A 22634-nucleotide genomic window follows, 5' to 3' on the forward strand; every position below is an offset into this window, starting at 1 on the left:
TTTGGTATGTGATGAATAAACATATATCTATAATAAATATTATGATCCTAAATTAATGTTTCCTTTTCTCCCTCATTTATGAAAATATATAAGATGTTAACCTTTATCTTTATAATAAAACAATATTCTTTTGGTGTGGTAAATGAAAATAAATATCATATATTACACAATTCAAAACATGATTGACAAAAGAAGGAAAAATTTACAATTTTAAAGAGTAAAACCGAGTGTTGCCTACAAAGAATATATTTGATCCTAAATATTAATATAAATATAATACATGACGAAAAGTTCATGATTTATATGGACAAAGAATAATGTTTTACCTTAAATGTATAAATACATAATAAAACATTCATGCCAAAAACTATATATGAATAACATGGTAATTAAAGTACGTGGGAAAATGTAGAATACATATTTAATAGCAAGAGCACCAACGTAAAAAACACAATTAAAAATATAAATATTTAAATATTGGATAAATAATTGGTTCAATACAATAAATGTTGAAATAATTAATTTTTAAGATAATAATAAAAAATTATAATCTTAGTAAAAATTGAAATAATTAAAAATCTTATTCGGTAATTGAGTTCAAATAAATTTATTACTAAAATACATTTATTTATAAACTATAACTTTTTTTAATTATAAACTAAAAACAATATAAAATTACTTAAAAATCTTTGGCACTCATACTCCATTCCCTTCTCTCCCCAATTCAATCAAGGACTCTTCTTGCAAGATAATCTACATCTGCAGACACCCTTTTGACAATTTTGTTTCTGCATGGACTTACTTCAACAAAGTTAGGTCACTTTCTTTACCTGCAGTAACAAAGGAGGAAGCTTTTGAGATGTACTGCAATGGGTAATGGATTATGGTCCATGGTGGAGTCACATGCTAGGTTTTTGGAATGAGAGTGTAGCCAGACCAGACAAAGTTATGTTCTTGAAGTACGAGGATCTTAAGGACAACCCAGGTTTTCATATCAGGAGAATTGGAGAGTTTTTAGGTTGTCCTTTCACCGAGGAAGAGGAGAGCAATGGAGTGATTGAAAGCATAATCAAGCTCTGCAGTTTTGAGAAGATGAAGGATTTGGAAGTGAATAAATATGGAGTGATAGGTAGAGGTAGCATTGAGAAAAATAACTTCTTTGGAAAAGGAGAAAAAAGGAGATTGGGTGAACTATTTTTCCCCACCAATGGTAGAAAAACTATCCAAAATTGTCGAAGAAAAACTAAGTGATTCAGGTTTATCATTTAAGAAGTTTTCTTAAAATTGTTGACTGGTTTAGGGTTACCTCCTACACAAAGGAAAAACTATTAATTGTAGTTTCAATGTCTATTACAAATCTTATTAATTGCAGTTTTTCTTTTTGCTAAATAAAGTTGAGGTTTTCATAAGTTGTAGAAGAAAATGGTTACCTTTATTGTTAACATCCATGCTCATTTCAATGGATATTGTGTGAAATAAAGGTTTTATTGTTTCATGTTTCTATACATGTTGAATTCTATAAGGGTTTATCTTTTGCAAAACTTCATTCTCTAGTTGGAGTTTTGAACTAAAGTTATATGATATAATTCTTTGTCTAGCTAAAAGGAAGTAATTAATGTTAATATCTTTATACTGAAGTGTATCATTAAAATGGATTTTGTGTGTATTGTCATAAAAATGATATGTTTTTTTTTACATCAGCAAGTGGAAATTTACTACCTAGGAAATCAACATTTGTTTTCTTTTTATTTCTTTTATGTTTCTTTACAAAAGTTCATCATTTTTAATTTGATTTCTACCTTCATATTTTTACAAAAATCAACAAGTGGAAATTTTTACATCATATTTTACACATTGGATTTTTACATCATATATATTACATCCAATACACTTCTAATCCTAACAGGAGAAGAAAAGTTGATGGAAGCAACCTCCACGTTCAAGATTGAAGCGGCTTCTCGGACCAGAAGTGGTAGCGGAATGGAAATCGCAGATGAAGTTGGCGGTGCTTGCAAGGTGTTTGTGAAAATGCGTTGCTGGGTTTGGATGTGTGTGAAGTGAGTTTCTAGCTCAAATGGCCTTCCAGAATGGAAGGAAGCTAGAGGAAGACAAGCTAAAGCAGCTATAAGTTTGTGAACTTGAAGAAGTAGTGGCTGAATGCACTTCAACAGCATAACACTATATCAATTCAAGTTAAGATTTACAATGGATCAAGCTCTCTTCTATAGATGAAGATAAGCTTGGAAACGTGTAAGGAAAGCTGCCTATTTACAACGTGCATGAAGCAAAGAAAAGTGTGCAGAAGAAGCTACTCGTTGGTTGCATGTTTCACGTGGAACATATTGGAATCATGCTTCAAAGAGAAGAAGCTACGCTGGATGTGTGCCATATGGTAAATGTGCTTCACGGTTGGCTTGTGTTCCACATGAGAAATGTGTAAAATGTGCTCCAAAGAAAGAAGATGCATGGTTGGATGTGTTTCACATGGAAAGAGTTGAAAACGTGCTCCAAAGAGAAGAGGCTTCTCGGCTGAACTTGTCTCCATTGTACTCCTTGTTTGGCAAGCTTTTTAGGATGTGTAAGCATACTTCCCCACCTTATTAATGTCCTACAAAACAATGTAAATGAATTTAGTTAAAGAGAATCTATCTAAGACTTAGATAAGGAAAGAACGTTAGCAATCTTTATTTCTTTTCTTTATTCTTAGTTATAATTGATACTTCTTTGGATGAGAAGTCCCTAAAGGGATTGCCATCAAAAGTGTTATATATTATTATTCATTTTTTATCTAATATTATCACTATTCTTCATGAAGTTGGTGGAAATAAATTAATGAAAGGATTCACTTGCACCGGGACATATAAAAGATAGTTCTAAATTAGCCTTCTAAAACTACAAGTGTGTTGTGGTCACACAAGCATAGAGAAATTTGTCCCTTGTTACAATAACATTGGTTTGCTATGTGGTTTTCAAAAAAACGCTACAGTGTTACAACGAAAGGACTTGACACTTTTGGAGAGATCATAATGAAATTTTTGAATTTTATTTTTCATATATAAATAAAATAGGAAAGTGAGATAGATATTAAGTAAAATTATAACATATTACTAGCAAAATAATTTAAGAACATCTCATTCTGAGTGAAACTCTTATTTATTTAAATTTCCAAGATCAAACTTCAAACTACAATGATTAAATCATTATTTATCATAAATTTTATATTTTCACAATAATCATTATCATTATATAAATTTGCTATAAATAAATATTTTGAAATCTAATAGAATAAAAAAAAAAAAGGATCGCGGTGGCTAATTAGAGACAAATATAATTAAATAAACAATATCATATGTATAATTAGAGATAAATATAAATAAACAAATAGGACAAATGAAAAATTCCAAGTAAATATAAATAAATATGAATGAAATAATTACTCTTTTCATATCTTATTTAATATAAATATATAAATAAAAATAGCGTTAAATTACTCTTTTTTTGTCCAATTTTTGTTGAAATTAAATAATTCAAGTAAATTTGTTTTTTTATCTCAATTAATTATTTTTTTAAAAAATGATTTAAAAGTAGGACATTTTCATTAGATTTTTACTTACGACCTCAAAGATATGTCATATGTCAATTATATATGTGTTTATTCTTGATTTTGTTGAGGAGTATGGAGAAACTTACCTTTGTTTGTTTCTTGTTTTATGTTATATGTTTCTAATTATCTTGACTAGTAATCTTCGTTTGATGTAGTTATTATTGAGTAAGGGTTAGTGTATGCATGTGCATAGGGTTTATGTAATATTTGTGATGAGTTTTTTCTATAAATATATTATATATGTTTTGTTAGGTTATCCCAATAAAGGGTTTTATGCTAAGGGAGAACAAAGTTATGATATGCTTGGGAGTTTCCATGTAAATATATATTGTAAGGGTGTGATAATAATCATATGTAGTATAATTGGGTTTATTGGGAGTATAACATGTCAATGATTGGGTTTGGATAATTCAAGTGATGTATTATATGTGTTTGAGTATGTTTACATGAGTATGTGATGCTTGAAGACATGTATGACGTGTTAAGTATGTTCCCTCGTGATTTAGGGTTGTTGCATGTATGTTTGAACACTTGAATAATGTTCAGGATATGTTTCGATTTAGCAATAATCGATTATCATTAGTAATAATCGGTTATTTGCACAATTGTTGAGTTTGGGAAATAATTGATTATCTGGAATGATAATCTATTATCCCTCTCTACATGATGTTTCTAGGTAAATTTCACTAAGATAATCAATTATCTTAAGTGATAATCGATTATCATAGTGCATTTTTGTGAAAAATGGCGAATTTGATGAAAAATGGATGTGGACCAAGCTTGAGGAGTTATGGAACGTGATGATAATCAGAGACCGAGGTTAGTGGTTATGTTTAAAGTCAAGTTTGACTTGGGGTTTAGAGTGGAGCATGATTCCATGTTGGGATGTACCTGAGTATGTGATTGATGAGCATGAGAGTGAATGATAAGTCTACTTGTACCTCGTAAGTCCTTGTTCTATTTGCAGATAAGTACTTCCTTTTGCCTTGTGTGCATTAGAAGGGTTGTTCGGGTATTGAACCTTCCTTGTGCGGGGATGAAGGTGTGTTCCTTGTCCTTGTGTAGCAGGACTACATGTTCCTTAGCTGGATTGCGAGACTACTCGAGAAGATTTGTAGGAGAGGCTACAGATGATCTGTAAGTAAGGCTACAAATGTCCTGTAGGGGAGACTACAAGATGGTTGTAGGAGAGACTACAACCGATGATGTTCCTTAGTCATTTTAATTACTTTTAAAATAATGTAGTTGGACAAGGCTTTTGGAACTATTATGTTTGAAATAAGTTATGCATGTTCAAAGTATAAGGTTTTTGAAAAATACGTTTCCGCGTTATGAGAAAGTTTGAAATTTATCGGTTTTTGTAAATTCGTGACATCGCAAAATTTGGGACATTACATTAAACGTCTTTTAAATGAAAGCTTGAACAAACGTTTACCACCAAAAGAAAACATTAAATCGTTCAACATTTAAATAAAAAGTCAATTATATTCAAGATAACTCAAAGAAATAAAATCCCCAATCTCTTAGTATCCTTGTTGCTTTAAGCATCCACTGAATTGTCTGTAACATCATATGTTCTCGTACAACAACACAAGTCATACAAGCATCACAAGTGAAAACCATAACCACAAAATGCATGAGTGAACTAACAGAATAAACATCAAATCACTGAAATAACAATCATATCACCATGGTTCAGTCTTTATCATAATTCCACCACATCAAACAACATCAATGCATAATAAGACTAAAACAACCAATACAATAACACTTCATACATCCTCTTAACCGGAATCATGATCAACCTATTCACTTTAAACCACCTTTCGAGAAAAGGCAACTCGTGCCTAAACCAGTCATTTTCTATTAACCGGAATCATGATCAACCTATTCACTTTAAACCACCTTTCGAGAAAAGGCAACTTGTGCCTAAACCAGTCATTTTCTATTAACACATGTCTTCAAATATACTTCACCACACTATACTTGTTTAACAAAACAAGACGATTCGAGTAGTCCTCCAGCATAGCTTCAGATCTATCTCCCCTGCTCTAAGTTATTCACCTCAGCATGAACTCAACATGAGTCAAAACCCTATGAGTGAGACATTCATCCCTTTCTCCCCCCTCGAAAGAAGAAAGGATAACACTCGAATCCTCAGTCCCTTCTACTGCCCCTTCTAATACAATAACATGTGGCATGACAACGACATATAGCACAATGTCACATCATACTGTCATTTTCACATGGCACAAGTCAGTTTGACACGTAGCAAATTTTTATTTTTTAAAATAAAAAATAAAAATAAAAATAAAAATAAAAATAATTAAAAAATATTTAAAAAAAAACACGAACTAACACATGTCACCCTCTTTAACAATGTTAGTTTAACGGCAAAGACCTAACTACTCAATTTATTCACAATTAGAGATCTAATTGACACAAAAAATAAGTAAGAGATTTATTTGAACAAAATCATAATAAAGACCAACTGAAGTAAAAATTAATTATTAAAAATTGTTTACTTAGACATGTACTTATCCAACAAGCTCAAACAACTTACCCAACCACTAAGCACTAAGAGTAGTTATCAAACAATTTTACCTAGTGAAACAAGCTCGCCTAACAACTTAAATTTAAACTGAGATATTGGTAAAAGTCTAGCGTGGTGAACAAGTTCTTCGTCCAATAGGTAAATATTGAGAGTTTTCTTTAAACTAAGTCAACAACCAAAGACACTAGGAGAGGCTTGCCTGAAGATACTTTTCTTGCCCAACGACCAATCCATCTTTAGCTTTTTGGAATTTTATTAATAAAATTTTACTTAGTAAGTGTTTTACTACAAAGACCGAACTTGTGGGAGCCTTTTTCATAAGACTATCTAAGGTATAAAATTACTTGAGCTCTTTAGATTTTCAAAATTCACTTAACGAGGAATGGTTTGTTAAACAAGTTTGTTAATTTCATGAATTTCAAAAATACATTATATCAACAAAATTATAATGTTTTGTTATGGCTTTTACTCTTTTCTAACACCTAAATGTTTTGTGAAATGGAAGACCCTGAAAATTATAATAATAAAACTAAAAAGGATTAAAATAATAAAGATAAACTATTTATTCACTTGAATGACTACTTCATAATACAATTACATTATTTTTTCTCTTTCATATAAATATGTAATTTATATTCTTCTCCTTCATTCAAATTATAAATTATAAGTTAAATATAAAAAATTTAATACATATTTTTATTTGAATAAATACAATTAAAAATAATATAATATTAAATTTTGCCCTGTAATAATTTTACCCCAGGTTCTGCTTTCTTGGAAAATTATCTCTAGCTGATACATTTTCATATCAAAGAGTATTAGTAACTATACATAATTATTTTCAACTACTCTTTTGAACTTTTATTTAGGTAGCTTTATAAAATTAATAAAAATATTACATTTTAACTCATTAAAACAAAATAACATAATAAAAAGTTTAACATGCGCAATAATATTTGTGACACTTTTATTTTTTTAAAATTATTTCGAACTGTTTTCTTCTAAAACTATCCAAAGTGATATTTTTTTTTCTATATCAAAGAATATTATCCAGATAACTACACAAAATTACTAACTGTCATATTCTTGAACTTTTATTTAGTAACTCATTTTTTCTTTTACCAAAGAAATACCTTATTTCAACACTTTATTAAAATATAATGTTAAAATAAAAAATATTAAATAATAACTCATTTAAATAGATGTGTTTTCTTTAGTGTAATATAATCGACTTTCAATTAAATATAGTTTTGAAACCTTCTATAAAATTAAAATAAGATCTTATGTATGAAAATTATATCTGTTGACACCTATCAATTTCTTAAGGATTTAGAAGTTCTTGAAAAATCTTTAGATTTGCGTGAAACGCCGTCGTTTCTTGTTTCGTTCCCTTCTTCTCCCTTTCTCTTTCCCGCGCCGCGCTATCGGTTATTAATTCCCTAATCCCAACCAAAATTTGGGGTTTAGGGTTTTCCTCTGTTCTCTGCAATCCAATTTATTGCATTGCTCAGTCTCTGTTTCTCTTTATCGACAACCTAGTGACAATGATGTATAATGATCCGCAGCACCAGCAGCACCAGTACCAGCAGCAGCAGCCGCCGCCGCCGCATTTCCACCACCAGCAGCCGGGTCAGGAGTTCCACCGCGGACCGCCGCCGTCATCACAGGCGCCGCCGGTGATGCGGCAAGGCTCCGCTTCGTCGACGAACCTGGCCCCCGAGTTTCACCACCCCGGCCCCGGAGGACCCCCTCCTCCTCATTACGATGGTTCGATTTTGCTTGTTCTTCCTCCAATTGCTACTTATAATCATGGTTGATCGAACATGAAAACTTACTCGCTGTTGTTGTGGTTCCATGTAAATGTAGTGCTATTAGGTATGTATCTGAGAGAGAGACGGGCTTTTTAGAGAGAAAGATGGTTTAGAGAGATAATCTTTAGAGAGGTGTTTTTAGAAAAAAAAAATTGAGAAATAGAGGGTTTTTAAGTAGAGATATTTTTTAAAGTTTAGTCAAAGAAGAGTTTGATTGGTTAATTAATGCATGGACTGGGTGGTCATGGGAGGAGATGAACAACTAAGACTTGAATTTTAACTTCTAAAGCACATTAGATTCTTCTAAAGATGCATGTGAAATATTTGCCATAATTTGATTTAGTGGGTTTGATATGGAATTACGAACATTCTTTTTTACCTTATTTTCTTTTGATGGAATGAATAATTTATTTCTCTGTGAATCTCTCCATATATTATTATACTTCAGTTTAGTACTTGTGTCGATATATTGTTTCTTCCCATGTACAATTTTTCTTCTATTTTTTACTTCCGAGTGAAAATTGCATTCTCTATTGCATGTAGAAGAGAAGGTGATGCTTGAGGTTTTTGAAAAATGTCTATTCTCATTATTTTAGTCCAAGGCATTGAATTTTTGGATCTTCTTCATTTCCTCTAAGATTTAAATTCGTGAAAATTTTAGGGTGACTTTTCTAATTTAACATTGAATGAACTTTTCAGTTCACAGTGATGGCCATGGTGCAAAAAGAATACGAAAGCTTACTCAAAGGAAAGCAGTTGATTATACAAGCACAGTCGTGCGTTATATGCAGGTAATGATTACTGGTTAATAACTAATGGAATTGCCCATTATTCATCAATGCGCACCCATAGCTGTATTGTTCGAATTTTTTACTTTTTCATCTTCATCTGTGTCATTACAATTTGAAATTTATGGGTAATTTGTACCTGCCTTCAGGTTCGTATGTGGCAGCGGGATTCAAGGGATAGGACAGTATTGCAGCCTACCCCAGCAGCAGCAATTGATGTCAGTGAGCCTTCTTTTTGGTTTTCTACTTATTTAATTTGTTTTAAATCTGTATATTCTTTCCTTTATTCAATTAACATAGCTTGATAGGTTTTAAAAGTTATTTTTAATTTTAATGATCAATTCTTTTCACTAGACACCTTATGCTATTTTTTGTGCAGATGTTGCCAGCAGTTGGCTATCCAGACAACCCATCCACAAGCTTTGCTGCTAAATTTGTTCATACATCTCTAAATAAAAATCGTTGCCCCATTAATCGTGTTCTTGTAAGTTAGATGGAAATGTTTAAATGGCATGATATAATATGTTATGCAGATTGTCAGTTACTGATACACCAACTGTATGTTTTTATTCTTTGAAACATTTCTGGACTGAAGCTGCTTCTCATTTGGATTGATTTTGCTATTTTAGGGTTCTGGAGTAGTATGATATGCTTTTTCACTTGTGTATATCAATGGTAAAATTTGTTGCTAATTTTGTTCAAATGTTTACCATGTATTAAACGAAATAGGCATCCTGTTAATTTATTCTCAAAATTTGGATTGAATAACAAATAATATTGCTTACTTAATGTCACTTATTTAGTAAAATAATAAGTTAATGACATGATAAATGTGGTTCCTGTTCTAGTTTATAGTTGTTACTCACATGTTTCTTTTTGATTTATTGATAGTCTTGCTACATAGAAATGGTTTACACCTTTACAATTGCATGATTTAGCTGATATTACAAATTGCAGTCTGCCTGCTCCTTTTGGCAATTTGTTTGACTGCTGTATACACTATATAATCTGTGTGCCATATCATTGTGTTATTTTATTGGATTTTTATTGTGAGACTTTTGTACGCAATGCTGTATTATATTAAGTTACAGCTGGACACATTTGTTTCTATCAGGCCTTTCAATTGGTTTATGAAGATGAAACTTATGCATATTTATTTTCTGAATGTGCCGCTAAATTGCATTTGACTTTGTTATGCAATCACTGTTTGATTTTCAAAAATAGTGGACTCCAACAGGCCGGCGACTTATTACTGGCTCACAGACTGGGGAATTCACTCTTTGGAATGGACAATCTTTTAATTTTGAAATGATTCTTCAGGTACATAACTTGAATTATTGTCTCAATATTATTATTGTAGTCATCAGTCGTTAAAAATAAGAGTCAAATTTGGATTTTGAAACACATGCAGGCTCATGATCAAGCAATCAGGTCCATGGTCTGGAGTCACAATGACAACTGGATGGTCTCTGGTGATGATGGAGGCGCAATAAAGTATATCCATAGTTTATTATATTATGTTTTCTTATAAGCTTTATATATTTATTTATGAAGATTTTGGTTGTATAAGGCACATATGTAATGGGATATTTTTTTTATTGTATATCTAATTATATGTATTTATGTGTGTGGCGTATTTTTAGGTATTGGCAGAACAACATGAACAATGTTAAAGCCAACAAATCTGCTCATAAAGAATCAGTCCGTGACTTAAGGTGGATGTTTTATTTGAGAAAACAAATTTGTAACATGCTGAAGGGGATGATGGCTTCTGTAACTTTTTTATAAACAGTTTCTGTAGGACAGATTTGAAGTTCTGTTCATGCTCTGATGATACCACCGTTAAGGTTTGGGATTTTGCACGTTGTCAGGAAGAGTGCTCATTAACCGGTAATGTGCTTTGATGGACCATATCTGAAAATGAGATACGTGTTTCTAGTCTACTTGTTGTCTTGAGATGGAATCTTAAATAGTATTGTGTTTAATATATTTGTTGTGATCTTACTACCAGTAATATTTTCTTAACGTCTGGTTTATATCTGGTTTACTTTTTTAGGCTTCCTAATTACAGATTGTGTTGCTTGTGCACTTAAAATTGAATCTCTTTATGTTAAATAACCATTTGTGTTTCTGGATGTTGGGTTGTCAGTGGTAGAGGAATTGTAAGTTTTAAAATAGAGGAGTATCTGTTCAATTTTCAAGTAGTTCATAGCACCGGTTGCCTCCTTCTGTTTGTGCTGGTGTGAGTTGAATTATTTTCATAACAGCTCTTTGTCATCTTATTTGTTGTTGTGCTTTGAACAAGTCCTTGTGGATGACTATTTTCATATTTTGATGGGGATGCTTGTTTACTGTTGTGGGTTGAATGCCTTCTAATTTACCATTTTGCTTTCTTAGGGTTGCTATCAATTATTTAGTTATTTATTTGGAGTGCTGGCTTGTTACTTGTGAAGGACCTATGGGTAGGACTTGCTCTGCACATTTGAGTTGATGTTTGTTCTCTCTTTTCTTTCTCTAAGAATTATTACTTGGTTGGAATTATCATGACTGGAGAGTCAACCATTTTGGTAGGCCCACAATACAAGGGGGGAGGAGAAGAGGGGGCGTGGGAATTGAAGAGGGAATAAATGGGCCTAAGAAACATAAGGAGGGCAAAACAGAATGGACGGGTGGAAAGAGGGAGATATGAATCATGCAGAAGGATGAGAAGGAGAATGATTATTTGGAGGGGCGAGTAACCAAAGATGGGCATGAGGCAACATGAGTTAGAATTGTTTGGTTAGGCTTGAGTGGAGAAGTTGGTTCTGCCTCATAAAATGGGTGCTATAATTTCTAGTGTCTTATTTTCGATATTTTTGGAAGCTCTGCTCCATTCATTGTGATAGGTTCAAAGGGAAGGTTTACAGTAGAAGGAAAACTGTATGATTTAGTTTATTGTATGACAGACAATTTTAACTGCCTGTAAGGTAGTTACTTGTTTGTAGTTAGTTGCATTTGACTTCTATAAAGGCAGAATGGATAGTTTTAGCCGTTACTATCTTTGTTTTGTAACTTGTGAAGGTTAGGGAGGGAGAGTCTGGTTCTCTCTAATAACCAGAAAGTTGTATGTTGTTTAGGTCCTTGCTTGAGAGGAAACTCACTGAATGTTATAATACATTTTACAGTTTAACAAAGTTAATTCGTATAGGTCTGTACTACCAATTATTGGTATTCAGAGCCTCTTTTCGGTCAAGTTTCTGCACTCAGGAGGGTATGGTTAACACTAGAATGGAGGCAAGGTGAGAGAGGTTAGAGAAGTTTGTCTAGGAATAGGAACATGAGAATAACCGCCATTTTTAGTGGTTGGAGGAGATGATTCAAGGGTTAACTGGAGTGGTTGAACGCCTGACCTCTTTGGATAGGCCTCACGAGGACCAAGATTTTGTTGCTCGGGCTGGTCTTGAGGATGATAGGTTTGTTGATGGGGGTTCCTTTCAGTGTTTGACCAAATGGAGGAAGTTAGACATTCCAGTATTTGCAGGGGATGAAGCATATGGGTGGACCAATAGGTTGGAATGATATTTTCGACTCAAGAAAGTTTCCGAAGAGGAGCACATGCAGGCGGTTATGGTGGCCTTGGAGGGGAAGGCCTTGAATTGGTTTCAATGGTGGGAACTTCTAAGAAATGCTTAGATTTTTGTGCAAAGGTTTACATCTTTGAATTTTACCAGACACTCAATTATCCTTCTAGAATGTTATATTTTTACTAGTTTTGCTTTAAAACCAATCAATTTGACAGGACCCAATTAATTCCTGGGTTTATATTGCAAAAGTCTTACAATCTATGTTGTGTTTATGGATGACAAATAAACTTATACCACGGGTATTGTTTGGACCTATCTCAATGTTGATATGGATACGAGTATGAGTAATACTTGATAGGAATGAAGATTAGATGCAATTTTCATACACCTTGGGAATTAGAAACAAGGATAAATATGAGTTTTTACTTTGTGGACAGGGATGGGTATATTTAAACTTGCTTTTGCCCAACCTTCTTGCCATCCCTACTTGTGTTCATACATTATATTGTTTTGTTGTCTGTTTTGAAGGCCTAACCTTAGATTTATCTTTGTGGCATTTGAACTCAGCCAGGCCATGGTTGGGATGTGAAGAGTGTTGACTGGCATCCTACAAAATCCCTTTTGGTATCAGGCAGGTGCTTTAAATATTTCTTTTACAAATTTCTCAAGATTATAATTTCAATGAAGTGATTACATGTCTCATCTGATTTTCACAATGCAGGTGGGAAAGACAATCTTGTGAAACTTTGGGATGCTAAGACAGGGAAAGAGCTTTGCTCATTGTGAGTGTAAACATTAGTGCTGATTTCTATTGTTTCTTGTGTTTGCTTGTTTTTATAGATTCATACTTCTGTCATGCAGTCATGGGCACAAAAATACTGTGCTATGTGTCAAATGGAATCAAAATGGAAACTGGGTGTTAACAGCTTCAAAGGATCAAATAATAAAGGTTGGTAAATTTATCTTCATGGTGCTACCAATTATTGGATCCTTAATACGCATTTGCTTGTCATTTTTATTTTGAATTGTTAAGTAAACCTTTGGGGATTCCAAGTTATTTTATCCACCAATCTTTCTTTCATTTTTTTCTGTAGCACTACACTTTGATTTATTTCTTTGTAACTTTATCTTTATTGCTCTTTGCTTCCCATTTTTTTTTACTTAATCCTGCTCTGTTACTTTTTTTCTCGCTTTTGGCTTATTATACAGTTAAAATAAAATAAGAAGAGTGATTTTGAGGCAATATTTTTTAGCGCACAATTCACATTCAGTTAAATGAAATCTAAAACAATTCACATTCAATTAAATGAAATCTAAACAGATATTTAATATAGAATACAGTTCGCATGAAGAGTAAATAAACAGTTAAGTTCTCTTAATTTAGAGTGAGATAGTAATGCGGTTGTTTATAATTCCATTGTATGCATTTCCTATCTCAGAATACCAATATTCATATGTACCTTGATTTACAGCTTTATGACATTAGAGCCATGAAGGAGCTTGAATCATTCCGTGGACATCGCAAGGATGTTACTGGTTAGTGGTGTATCTTTGTCTTGGAATAAGAATGGAAGTATAGTTCATTGAGATTAATATATCTTGCAATAAATATCATGATTGCTCAGAAGGTGTATGATGATAAAAACAGAATTGTCACCATAAATTCTTCTTCCTAAACAACCTAAAAGTGACTCTGAAACATTCAGGAAAGTTCATTGTTACATATAGGCTCTTTCATAAATCTTTTGAAAATCTGTCACGCAGCTGAGATTAGATTAGTATATTTGTAATTTTGCTGTGTTACCTGTCTTTGGAATGCGTCAGGTCATAGTAAAACTGAAGTCGAGTTGAGGCAGAATGATGTGTGGCACCCAATTAACTTCAAGCTGCTTTTTGAGTTTTGATTGAAATGATTGATTTTAATTGGTGGAAATGTCCTCAAAGTGCTAGGAATTGTTATACTTAGTGCTTTTTGGGTATTTTATGTTGCTAGATGTGGTTAATTGTATGACTTGGATTTAATTTAGTTAATAATCCTAGCAAGTTAAGCTGAGTTATTTAGTTCAAATATTATATGTTCTGTTCTTTTATTAAGATCATGTCATCATTCTACTAATCTTAATAACTGCTTTGTTGGCTACTATTAGGTTTCTTGATTAAAGAAACCTGTTTATCAGCACTCACACAGAAAGGGATATCACACACTCCAATACACTGAAAATACTCTGATTATTGGATTGTAGTCAACAACATGTACAATGTTTCAAGGGAGATAGCAATAATCCTGTTCACTCTGCAAAACCAGAATTCTCCCCCTAGACAAGGCTAACCTCTCTTGACTATATATAGACTTTCACTGAAAGTCTCTGCACACACCCCGCTCCCTACCCCTCTCACTATATATAGACTTCCACCGAAAGTCTCCCCCCCCCTCCAAAGCCTCCTGACAACAACCTATTTTAAACAACCTTCCTCCTAAAATATACATTCATAATCCTATCAGCTACCATCTTTCCTTTTCATATATGCCTTGACAATGCTTAACATTGATAATGACAGTTAGCATAGTTAAATTGCAGTCAACAAAATATTTTTTCAAAAACTTGAGCTAAAAATGGTTAAACTAAATGATGCAACAAATTAGTCTCAACCCCAAATAACATTTTTATCAAACACTTTGAGCACCCCATCCAATTTTATAATCAAGTTCCGTGTCTTATTAATTATACTGGTTTTCCTTATATAGTTGTGTATTTGCTGTTGTATTTAGCAGTGAGCGTATTGATATGCCACTTTTTTTTATTAGAAATTGAGTTTAAGGCCTAAGTTAACCTCATAAAATTGACATGTAAGAGGAAGATTGCCCTAGCTTATAAGGGTTACATTAGCCTCAGCTCTAATAGACGAGGGTTTATATCCTCCCACTCACCTATCACATTGAATATGCATGAGATTGCAAATTAAGGGTGGCTGAGACTGTCCACAACTAATGCAACTTTGAAAGCTTTTGGGTTCCTAGGAAAGAAACTCATAGTTCCACACGTCATGCATGCATGCACAAAGTTACTTAAATTGGTGCTTTCTCTAATACTTCTGCAACTGTGATAAAATGGAATATAATTTTTCTGACTTGTGACACTTGTTAGCTTTGGCCTGGCATCCATTCCATGAGGAGTACTTTGTGAGTGGGAGTTATGATGGTTCAATCTTCCATTGGCTTGTTGGGTAAATTCGTTTTCTCAGTTGTCTTCTCTCTGTGCAGTGCTTACATTATTTTGTACAACGTTCTTTTTTTTTTATCATCCCTGTTTATATCAGTTTTATTTGGTTGTGATTTTTCTGTTATTTTGGAAGATGATTGGATTCTTTGAAGTGCTTAATAAATAAGTACTTGTCATGTAAGCAATTGGATGTTTGTTTTTATAATTATAGAGAAAATAATGTTAAACAATTTTTATATAACTTGTAAGCTGTTTTCATAAGTTATTCTGTTGGACTAATTTGAAAGCAGCTTTTGAACGTATCAAAGGCTGCTTTCATAAGCTCTTCCAAACACTTATGCAAGTGTTTATGTCTTAAGATATGTCTAAATAAGTTGTTAATAAGCTATTCTAAAGTAACGGGTCTTCTTATTCCTAAAATGCATTGATGAAGTGTACTATGCATTCAAATTAGTTGTTACAAGTTTTTAAATTAAATTTGGGGAAAACTATTGTTTCTGTCAGAATTAAAGTTTGTGTGTTTTGCTCCATAAGAAATGTTTGCCGAATTTGAGTTATTGCTTCAGACAGGACTTAGGTGGAAAATATCAGCTTTTTTTTAGTTGTAGCACCAGTGAGTTGATTTATCAAATTTTTTATTACAGCTTCTGAAATAAATGGTTATTTTTGTTTTCTTTTGTCTTTCAGTTTATATGTATAGAAAGCGAATGCTTATATATGTTCAATTGGAAAAACTGATTTTTCACAGTTCAGATTTTTTTCCAACATTATCTGTAAAATTAATTACTTGTATTTTATGTATTATGCCTTCTCCTAATTTCTGATTATTGCATTTACAATGTATATACAGGCATGAAACTCCCCAAATTGAAATTTCCAATGCCCATGATAATAACGTGTGGGATCTTGCATGGCATCCTATTGGATACCTTCTATGCAGGTGAACTTTATATTTCTTTCTGCAAAAGCATCTTTAATACATAATGGAATTCTTGCTGTCTCTTAAGTTTTGGATTACCAATATATGAAAGCTTGTGTTCCATTTACACTACCTGTCTTTTATACTATAGCAATAACCTTCTGTTTTTCAAATGTCCTGCAAATTCAAAAGTATTATATTCTAAAGGAATCTGGGAGGAAACTCTGACAGATATCATGATTTGTTTGAGGATCCTTTTGAAGCTTTTGGTTTTAGCGTTATTACAATTTCAGTAATAATATCCAAAATTGTGATACCTTAGTTCTCTGTTCTTACAATTACAATAACGTTTTGCAGTTATATAAATTTTCCTGAAATGGTTTTTTCTCCTTTGGTAACCCTTTTATTGACCGTTGATAAACGTAAATAATGTGATTGCTGATAACTAAGTTACTGGACCATATTTTCTTCTACAGTGGCAGCAGTGATCATACAACAAAGTTTTGGTGCAGAAATAGGCCAGGAGACACCCTTCGTGATAGATTTAACCCTGGCATGCAAGGTTTGTTCCATCCCTTAAAGGCAAACGAACAGCATATATTTCTATTTTCTTCAGAATCAAATCATTAAACCTTTCAGTATCATTTTTCATCTAAATATTGAACTGTATAGTTTGAAGGTTTTGGATTGTATTACTCTTCAACATTTCATGGTAATGCGAATCCCTTATAAAAGCACTCGATTAGTATTAAACTTTTGCTTTAAATTTGAGGTAGAGATTGCAACATTTCTAGTCTTTTTTTGTAGGATGGAGAGAACTGTGGATGGTAATTTTTGTAGTTAGAAACTATGTCTGTTTTAAATGACATTATTTATGAAGTGTGACGTTAGTTTGAACACATTCATCTGTCAGGATATGCTGATCCAAATCCTGTTGCTGGTCGGGTGGGTGGTAATTTTCCAATGGCTGAAGGACCAACAACTCCAGGACCATTTGCCCCTGGGTTGACTCGAAATGAGGGCACCATTCCAGGTGTTGGAGTTGCTATGCCCTTATCTATTCCTTCTCTTGACATGCCTCAAGGGGAGCAGAAGCAGCCACATCCTGTTTCAATGGGTGCTCCACCTCTTCCCCCAGGTCCACATCCCTCTCTTCTTAATGCCAATCAACAGCAACCATACCAACAAAATCCTCAGCAGATGCCGCCACAACATCAACACCAAGGTCTACCGCAGCAGATGGGTCCTTTGGCAATGCCTCCAAACATGCCACAATTACAGCATCCTTCACATTCACCCATGGTCCCTCACCAGCATTTACCTCGCCCTCCTCCCCAAATGCCTATTGGCCTGCCAGGATCTATACCAGGGATTTCATCAGTGCCTGCATCACATCCGATGCCAATGCCTGGCCCTATGGTACGAGTTTCTTGGAACTTTTCTCGTATTCTGATTTTTCCTATAAAATTTGTAAAGATATGTGGGTTTAGCTTCTTTGTGAAGTGGTAGATGAGTGTTGAGTGTGTTGTATTAGTGGTGTATGTATTGGGCTAGATATCGATGTTTTTGTTGATCTTTCATAGGATTAGCATGACAAAATGCATCTTTTCTTAATCCTGTGGAAGGGAGATGGAAAATGTTTGTTCACTTTTAAGAAGATAAAAGATTTCCCCATGTTTTGGCGTTTCTTAGGGCTTGTTTGGTTTGAGAAATAATTTTGTTTTCATTTCTGTTTCAGAAATGATTACAAATGTGCCAGCCATCTCATATTTACTTTCTTTGAGGATTTGTATTGGAACTAACCTAGCAGCTAATATACATAGTGTGATACAACACGCCCAACAGATGTGGATAAAGATATTTAAAAAAATTCAAAGTACAACACGCCCCACATTTGTTTCCACACACATGCACAATATTTGTAAAGAAACGTTCAAATTACTGATTACACAGCAGTACATAAACATAAAAATAGTTAAGTATAGAATTGCAATTTTAAAAATACAGTTATGATTATAGCAAGGACAGTTACACATCTTTCCTTCACCCATATTGGAATATATTTTTTTGTACTATAAATATGTCACAAAATAACAATTTTCATGCCCAAGTTAGAATATAAAACAACTTTTTTAACAATAAACATGTCAATAAAAATCTACATCATGAAGTTGTATACTTGATGTAACTTAGCTAAAATGGAGCTGTATTTTGTAATTTATTCTGAAAATTATAAAGAATAATGGTTACCTATTGAGTATGTATCAAGATGCATCAGATGTCACATATCAGTGTTGGATATGCGTTTGGAAATGATTAATTTTGCTATTGTTGTATCTGAGCTTCATAGGTGTAAAAAGGAGTATTTTTTCACTGTTTTTGTACAGATTTTTGAAAATGGAAAACATAACAAAAACCCCGTGAGAATTCTTGAAAACAAAGAGCAAAAGAAGAATTTTATTGAATAGGATGAAAATATCAGTAAATATGAGAGATATATCTTCCTGAGGGTTTCTCCTTCACAAAAGGTTTCACCTTTTCTCAAAGAGCCAGTGCTCTGCCTCTCTCCAATCCTTGTTCTTCTATTTATATGTAACTAACCTTTAATCAACTAAGCAACCCGTTTTAATATTCTAACTATCATAATAAACTTATATCCTGATAGGCATTGTATTTATTTGTAAACATAAAAAAATTGTAACAGAAAACATCTTATCCTAATTAGGTTCTTATGTTTTCCAGTTTGCCTTAGGCCATTAATTTGAACTTTTGATATTACCACAAGCTTTTCTTTGAAAAAAATAGAATTGTTTTATCTTAGTTAGACAAAAGAGATACATTGTCTTTGCACAAATAGGAAATAGAAACCATCTTCCTGTAATTATGGTGTCATGATGCTCTGTGTGCGAACTATAATATTTATATTTTGCCACATTCAGACCATAACAAATTAAGAGTTCAATTTTTTTGAGGGCTTTTGTGTGATACGAAGATGATTCAATCAGTGGAAAATAATGTTTATGTTTGCTAGCCAGTACAGACATCCTTCTTTGTGGGAGACTATATCAAGAAATCTAACCATTAAGCTAATTTAATATATCAGGGTGGACAAGATCTCTGTAATTAAGTTTGATGCACATTTAACAGAGCCATTTCCTTTTTTTCTTTTTCACTTCAGGGGATGCAAGGGGCAATGAATCAGATGGGTACTCCAATGCCACAAGGTCCTTATGTGGGCATGAATCAAATGCATTCAGGATCCTTGCCTACAAGTGGAGGGCCACCACTTGGTGGTTTTCCAGGCAACATGCCTAATATGCAAGGCCCATCAAGTGCCAATTATCCTCAAGGTGCTTCATTTAACAGACCTCAAGGTGGTCAAATGCCTTTGATGCAAGGGTATAATCCTTACCAGGTAAGTTAGCATGTTCCTTTTGTGAACTACTTGTTACTTGATGCTATTAAGTTTTCCAAAAGTCGAAACTTCTGTTGTTTATGATCCTATTCGTTTTGATAGAGCTATTAAGTAGCACACATGTCAAAGTACAAATATTTCTGTTTACATTATTCTCAACATTTACAACTTCCATCTCCAAACTCCCCTTTTCCATTTCTTACTTTCTCTGTTTATTTCACAAATAAGAGATTTTGCTTGATGCATAGCTGAGCAGTGGGCATTGGTATATGCATTTGTTTTCTGCTCCACTTGATCATAAAATTTATTCAAGATCTGTGAATGAGAAATCTTCCCTTTATTACTATGGTCTTTGGCATAAATAAGTTTACATAGTCGAGTGCCTAGGAAGGCATGCCGACCTAGGCTGTTAGGTTTGATTTGTGCAATATCTTTGATAGTCAACTAATTAGTTTCACTGGAACATTGGATCTAAAATGTTTGAATATATTGAAGGAACTAGACATATATGGCTTGTGTCTGCAAAGAGATTAAGACACCTGAATTCCATCTGATGAGGCATCGCACAAGGCTGTTTCTTCTTAGTGACTTTTTCAGCAATGATACAATTCAAAGTTCAAATTTTAACTTCTAACATTGCTGATGTTTCATTTAGTGCTGTTTGTGCTTAAAGTTATAATTAACGTAAATAAAGGCATCTGCCGTCTGAATTATGAGACAACTGGACCCCAATTCATTCTTCAATGATATTCTCCTGACTTGGGGAAGGGAATAGTAGTTCAGCGGGAACACAACATGTTTGAGATATACACACTAATAGGAAGAAAACTGAAAATTCTAATATACGAATCAAAATGCAGAAAAATTCTGAAGAAGAGGGATTGAAGCATGAAAAGAGGTCCATTTATAAAGAAAGAGAACACTAAGCTTTTTGGAATTACCTCTAAATGATATTTCTCCATTTTTGTTTCTTCATTCTCTTGGGATTGTGATTTACTTTCACATATTCTCAACTGACATTACATTGCACCTAATATAATATATGTATTTATCCTAACTGTATCATCTATTGTCTAATACATAAATTAGATGAATTTGTTTGATATGTGATGTCAACAGTTACACGATAATACTCCTGTTTTTCTTGATGATTAATTAATTGCTTTTTTATTTCTTGCAGTCTGGTAATCAAACTGGGATGCCTCCAAACGCACAACCCTAGAATAGGAAATTTCTTCCTTCTTTTATTGCTGTAATTTATCCATTGTGATTTCGGTCTTTCTGTGTAATTCATGTTGTGTTTTCCTGCTGAAGTTTCATGTAGAGGAATTTGTATTCTCTTTTCTTACTATTAATTATTTATACTTTTCCCTTTTGATGTGAATGCTTTCGTATTTTAGTCAAGGTTTATAGTTAATTTGTGAAGACGTAGATTACATTCTCAAATTATTAATGACATCTAATCTTTTAGTTATGTAAATTTCTTATGAATTCCACTCTTTAATTAGTCATATATTCGACGGTACTTGTGATCTAACCAAATAAAGATTTTATAAAGTCTACACTTGAGAGTGGTATAATTTCTTAATCTACTAAGCAAAAGAGGACATGTCATTTATATTTAAATTTAATAGTTATGATAAGGACATGAACCAAATTAATTAAATAAGAAAAACCTTTGCAGATAAAGTTTACTTATTAAAACATGTAGTTGTTAGGATGGTCCCAATTTTTTGTAATGGTTTTATTGTTTTTAAAATGTTCAATATAGTCTTAAAGATTATAATGTGTTTAATTTAGTTCTTTTTGCAAATGTTGTTTAAATCGTTAATGATCAACTGTCCCACTGTGCAAAACTCGTATGAGATGACATTTAATTGTCCACATGTACATCTTAAGGCACAATGAGGTGGATTATTTTTTATATTAGGGTTTTTGTTTTGAAAATTAAATTAAGGGTATTGAGGATGAAGCTGTCACATGTCCTAATTGATGAGGGTTATTCGTTGTTGAGATGATGGAAGCGCGCTAATGGTGGTTACGATTCTTGTTCTTTCTCGCGGCGATGTTGGCTCAATGAAGAAGAAGATGAAGACGTTGCAACCTTGCCCTTGTGATGGATGCTGGGGTCTTAGACTAGGTGGATGAAAGCACGAGGGAGAAGCAGGTTTGCAAATATGGTGGTTCTTAGGTGTGATTATGTTGAGGGTTTTGAACTGCTAGTTGCATCAATGGAGAAGGATGAACTCGCGAAGACATCGCGAATCACAGCGGTGTTGTTTCTGGGTTTTTTGGGTTTTCTGGATTGGATTTGATGTAGGTTTCCTGTGCAATTGATGATGGTGAAAGTGTGCTTTGCGACGGTTGATGCAAGGTTGATGGTGGAAGGAGAGGATGATGGCATGACGACATGGTGCTGGCGGCGACACTATGGTGGCAACGCGAACTGGGAAGAAGATGATGGTGAAGGCGCGGAATGAAGATGGTGATGAGTGGAGGTAGTCGTAGCAGCGTCCTGGTGATGGTCTTCTGGGTTGCGTTTGCAGGTCTGTGTTGATTGCGGTGGCAGCCTGAGAGTTTAGGTGTGGCGTCACTAGGGTTAGGTGGCTAGAGATAAATTAGGATTTCAATTTTTGTGTGGGCTGAAAGTGGAAGAAGATGGTGACATGGCAACTTCTCAATGGCCAGATCTGTGTGTAGAGGATTAGGACACGTGGCATAATCTGTTTGGTCCACGTCATTGTGCCTTAAAGTGTCGA

At 33.4% G+C, this 22634-nt stretch overlaps 1 protein-coding gene and 1 pseudogene across 1 annotated transcript; both read left to right on the plus strand.

Annotated features, from left to right (window-relative positions):
- Positions 1-688: 688 nt before the first annotated feature.
- On the plus strand, positions 689-1282 carry LOC148198966 (cytosolic sulfotransferase 15 pseudogene; annotated as a pseudogene).
- A 6261-nt stretch (positions 1283-7543) lies between these two features.
- On the plus strand, positions 7544-21300 carry LOC148198967 (flowering time control protein FY-like). The gene is made up of 18 exons (XM_088112771.1): positions 7544-7925; positions 8669-8760; positions 8907-8975; positions 9137-9241; positions 9982-10077; positions 10169-10251; positions 10401-10472; positions 10550-10647; positions 12892-12951; positions 13042-13102; positions 13182-13269; positions 13793-13856; positions 15467-15545; positions 16392-16481; positions 16937-17022; positions 17374-17879; positions 19639-19875; positions 21056-21300. The coding sequence occupies exons 1-18, from the start codon at positions 7703-7705 to the stop codon at positions 21095-21097; spliced, it is 2151 nt and encodes a 716-aa protein (XP_087968897.1). The 5' UTR covers positions 7544-7702; the 3' UTR covers positions 21098-21300.
- Positions 21301-22634: the final 1334 nt, after the last annotated feature.

The sequence above is a fragment of the Vigna umbellata genome, chromosome 4 (assembly GCF_029865625.1).
Source record: "Vigna umbellata cultivar VRB3 chromosome 4, Vumbellata_1.0, whole genome shotgun sequence".
In the NCBI taxonomy this organism is placed as follows: domain Eukaryota; kingdom Viridiplantae; phylum Streptophyta; class Magnoliopsida; order Fabales; family Fabaceae; genus Vigna; species Vigna umbellata.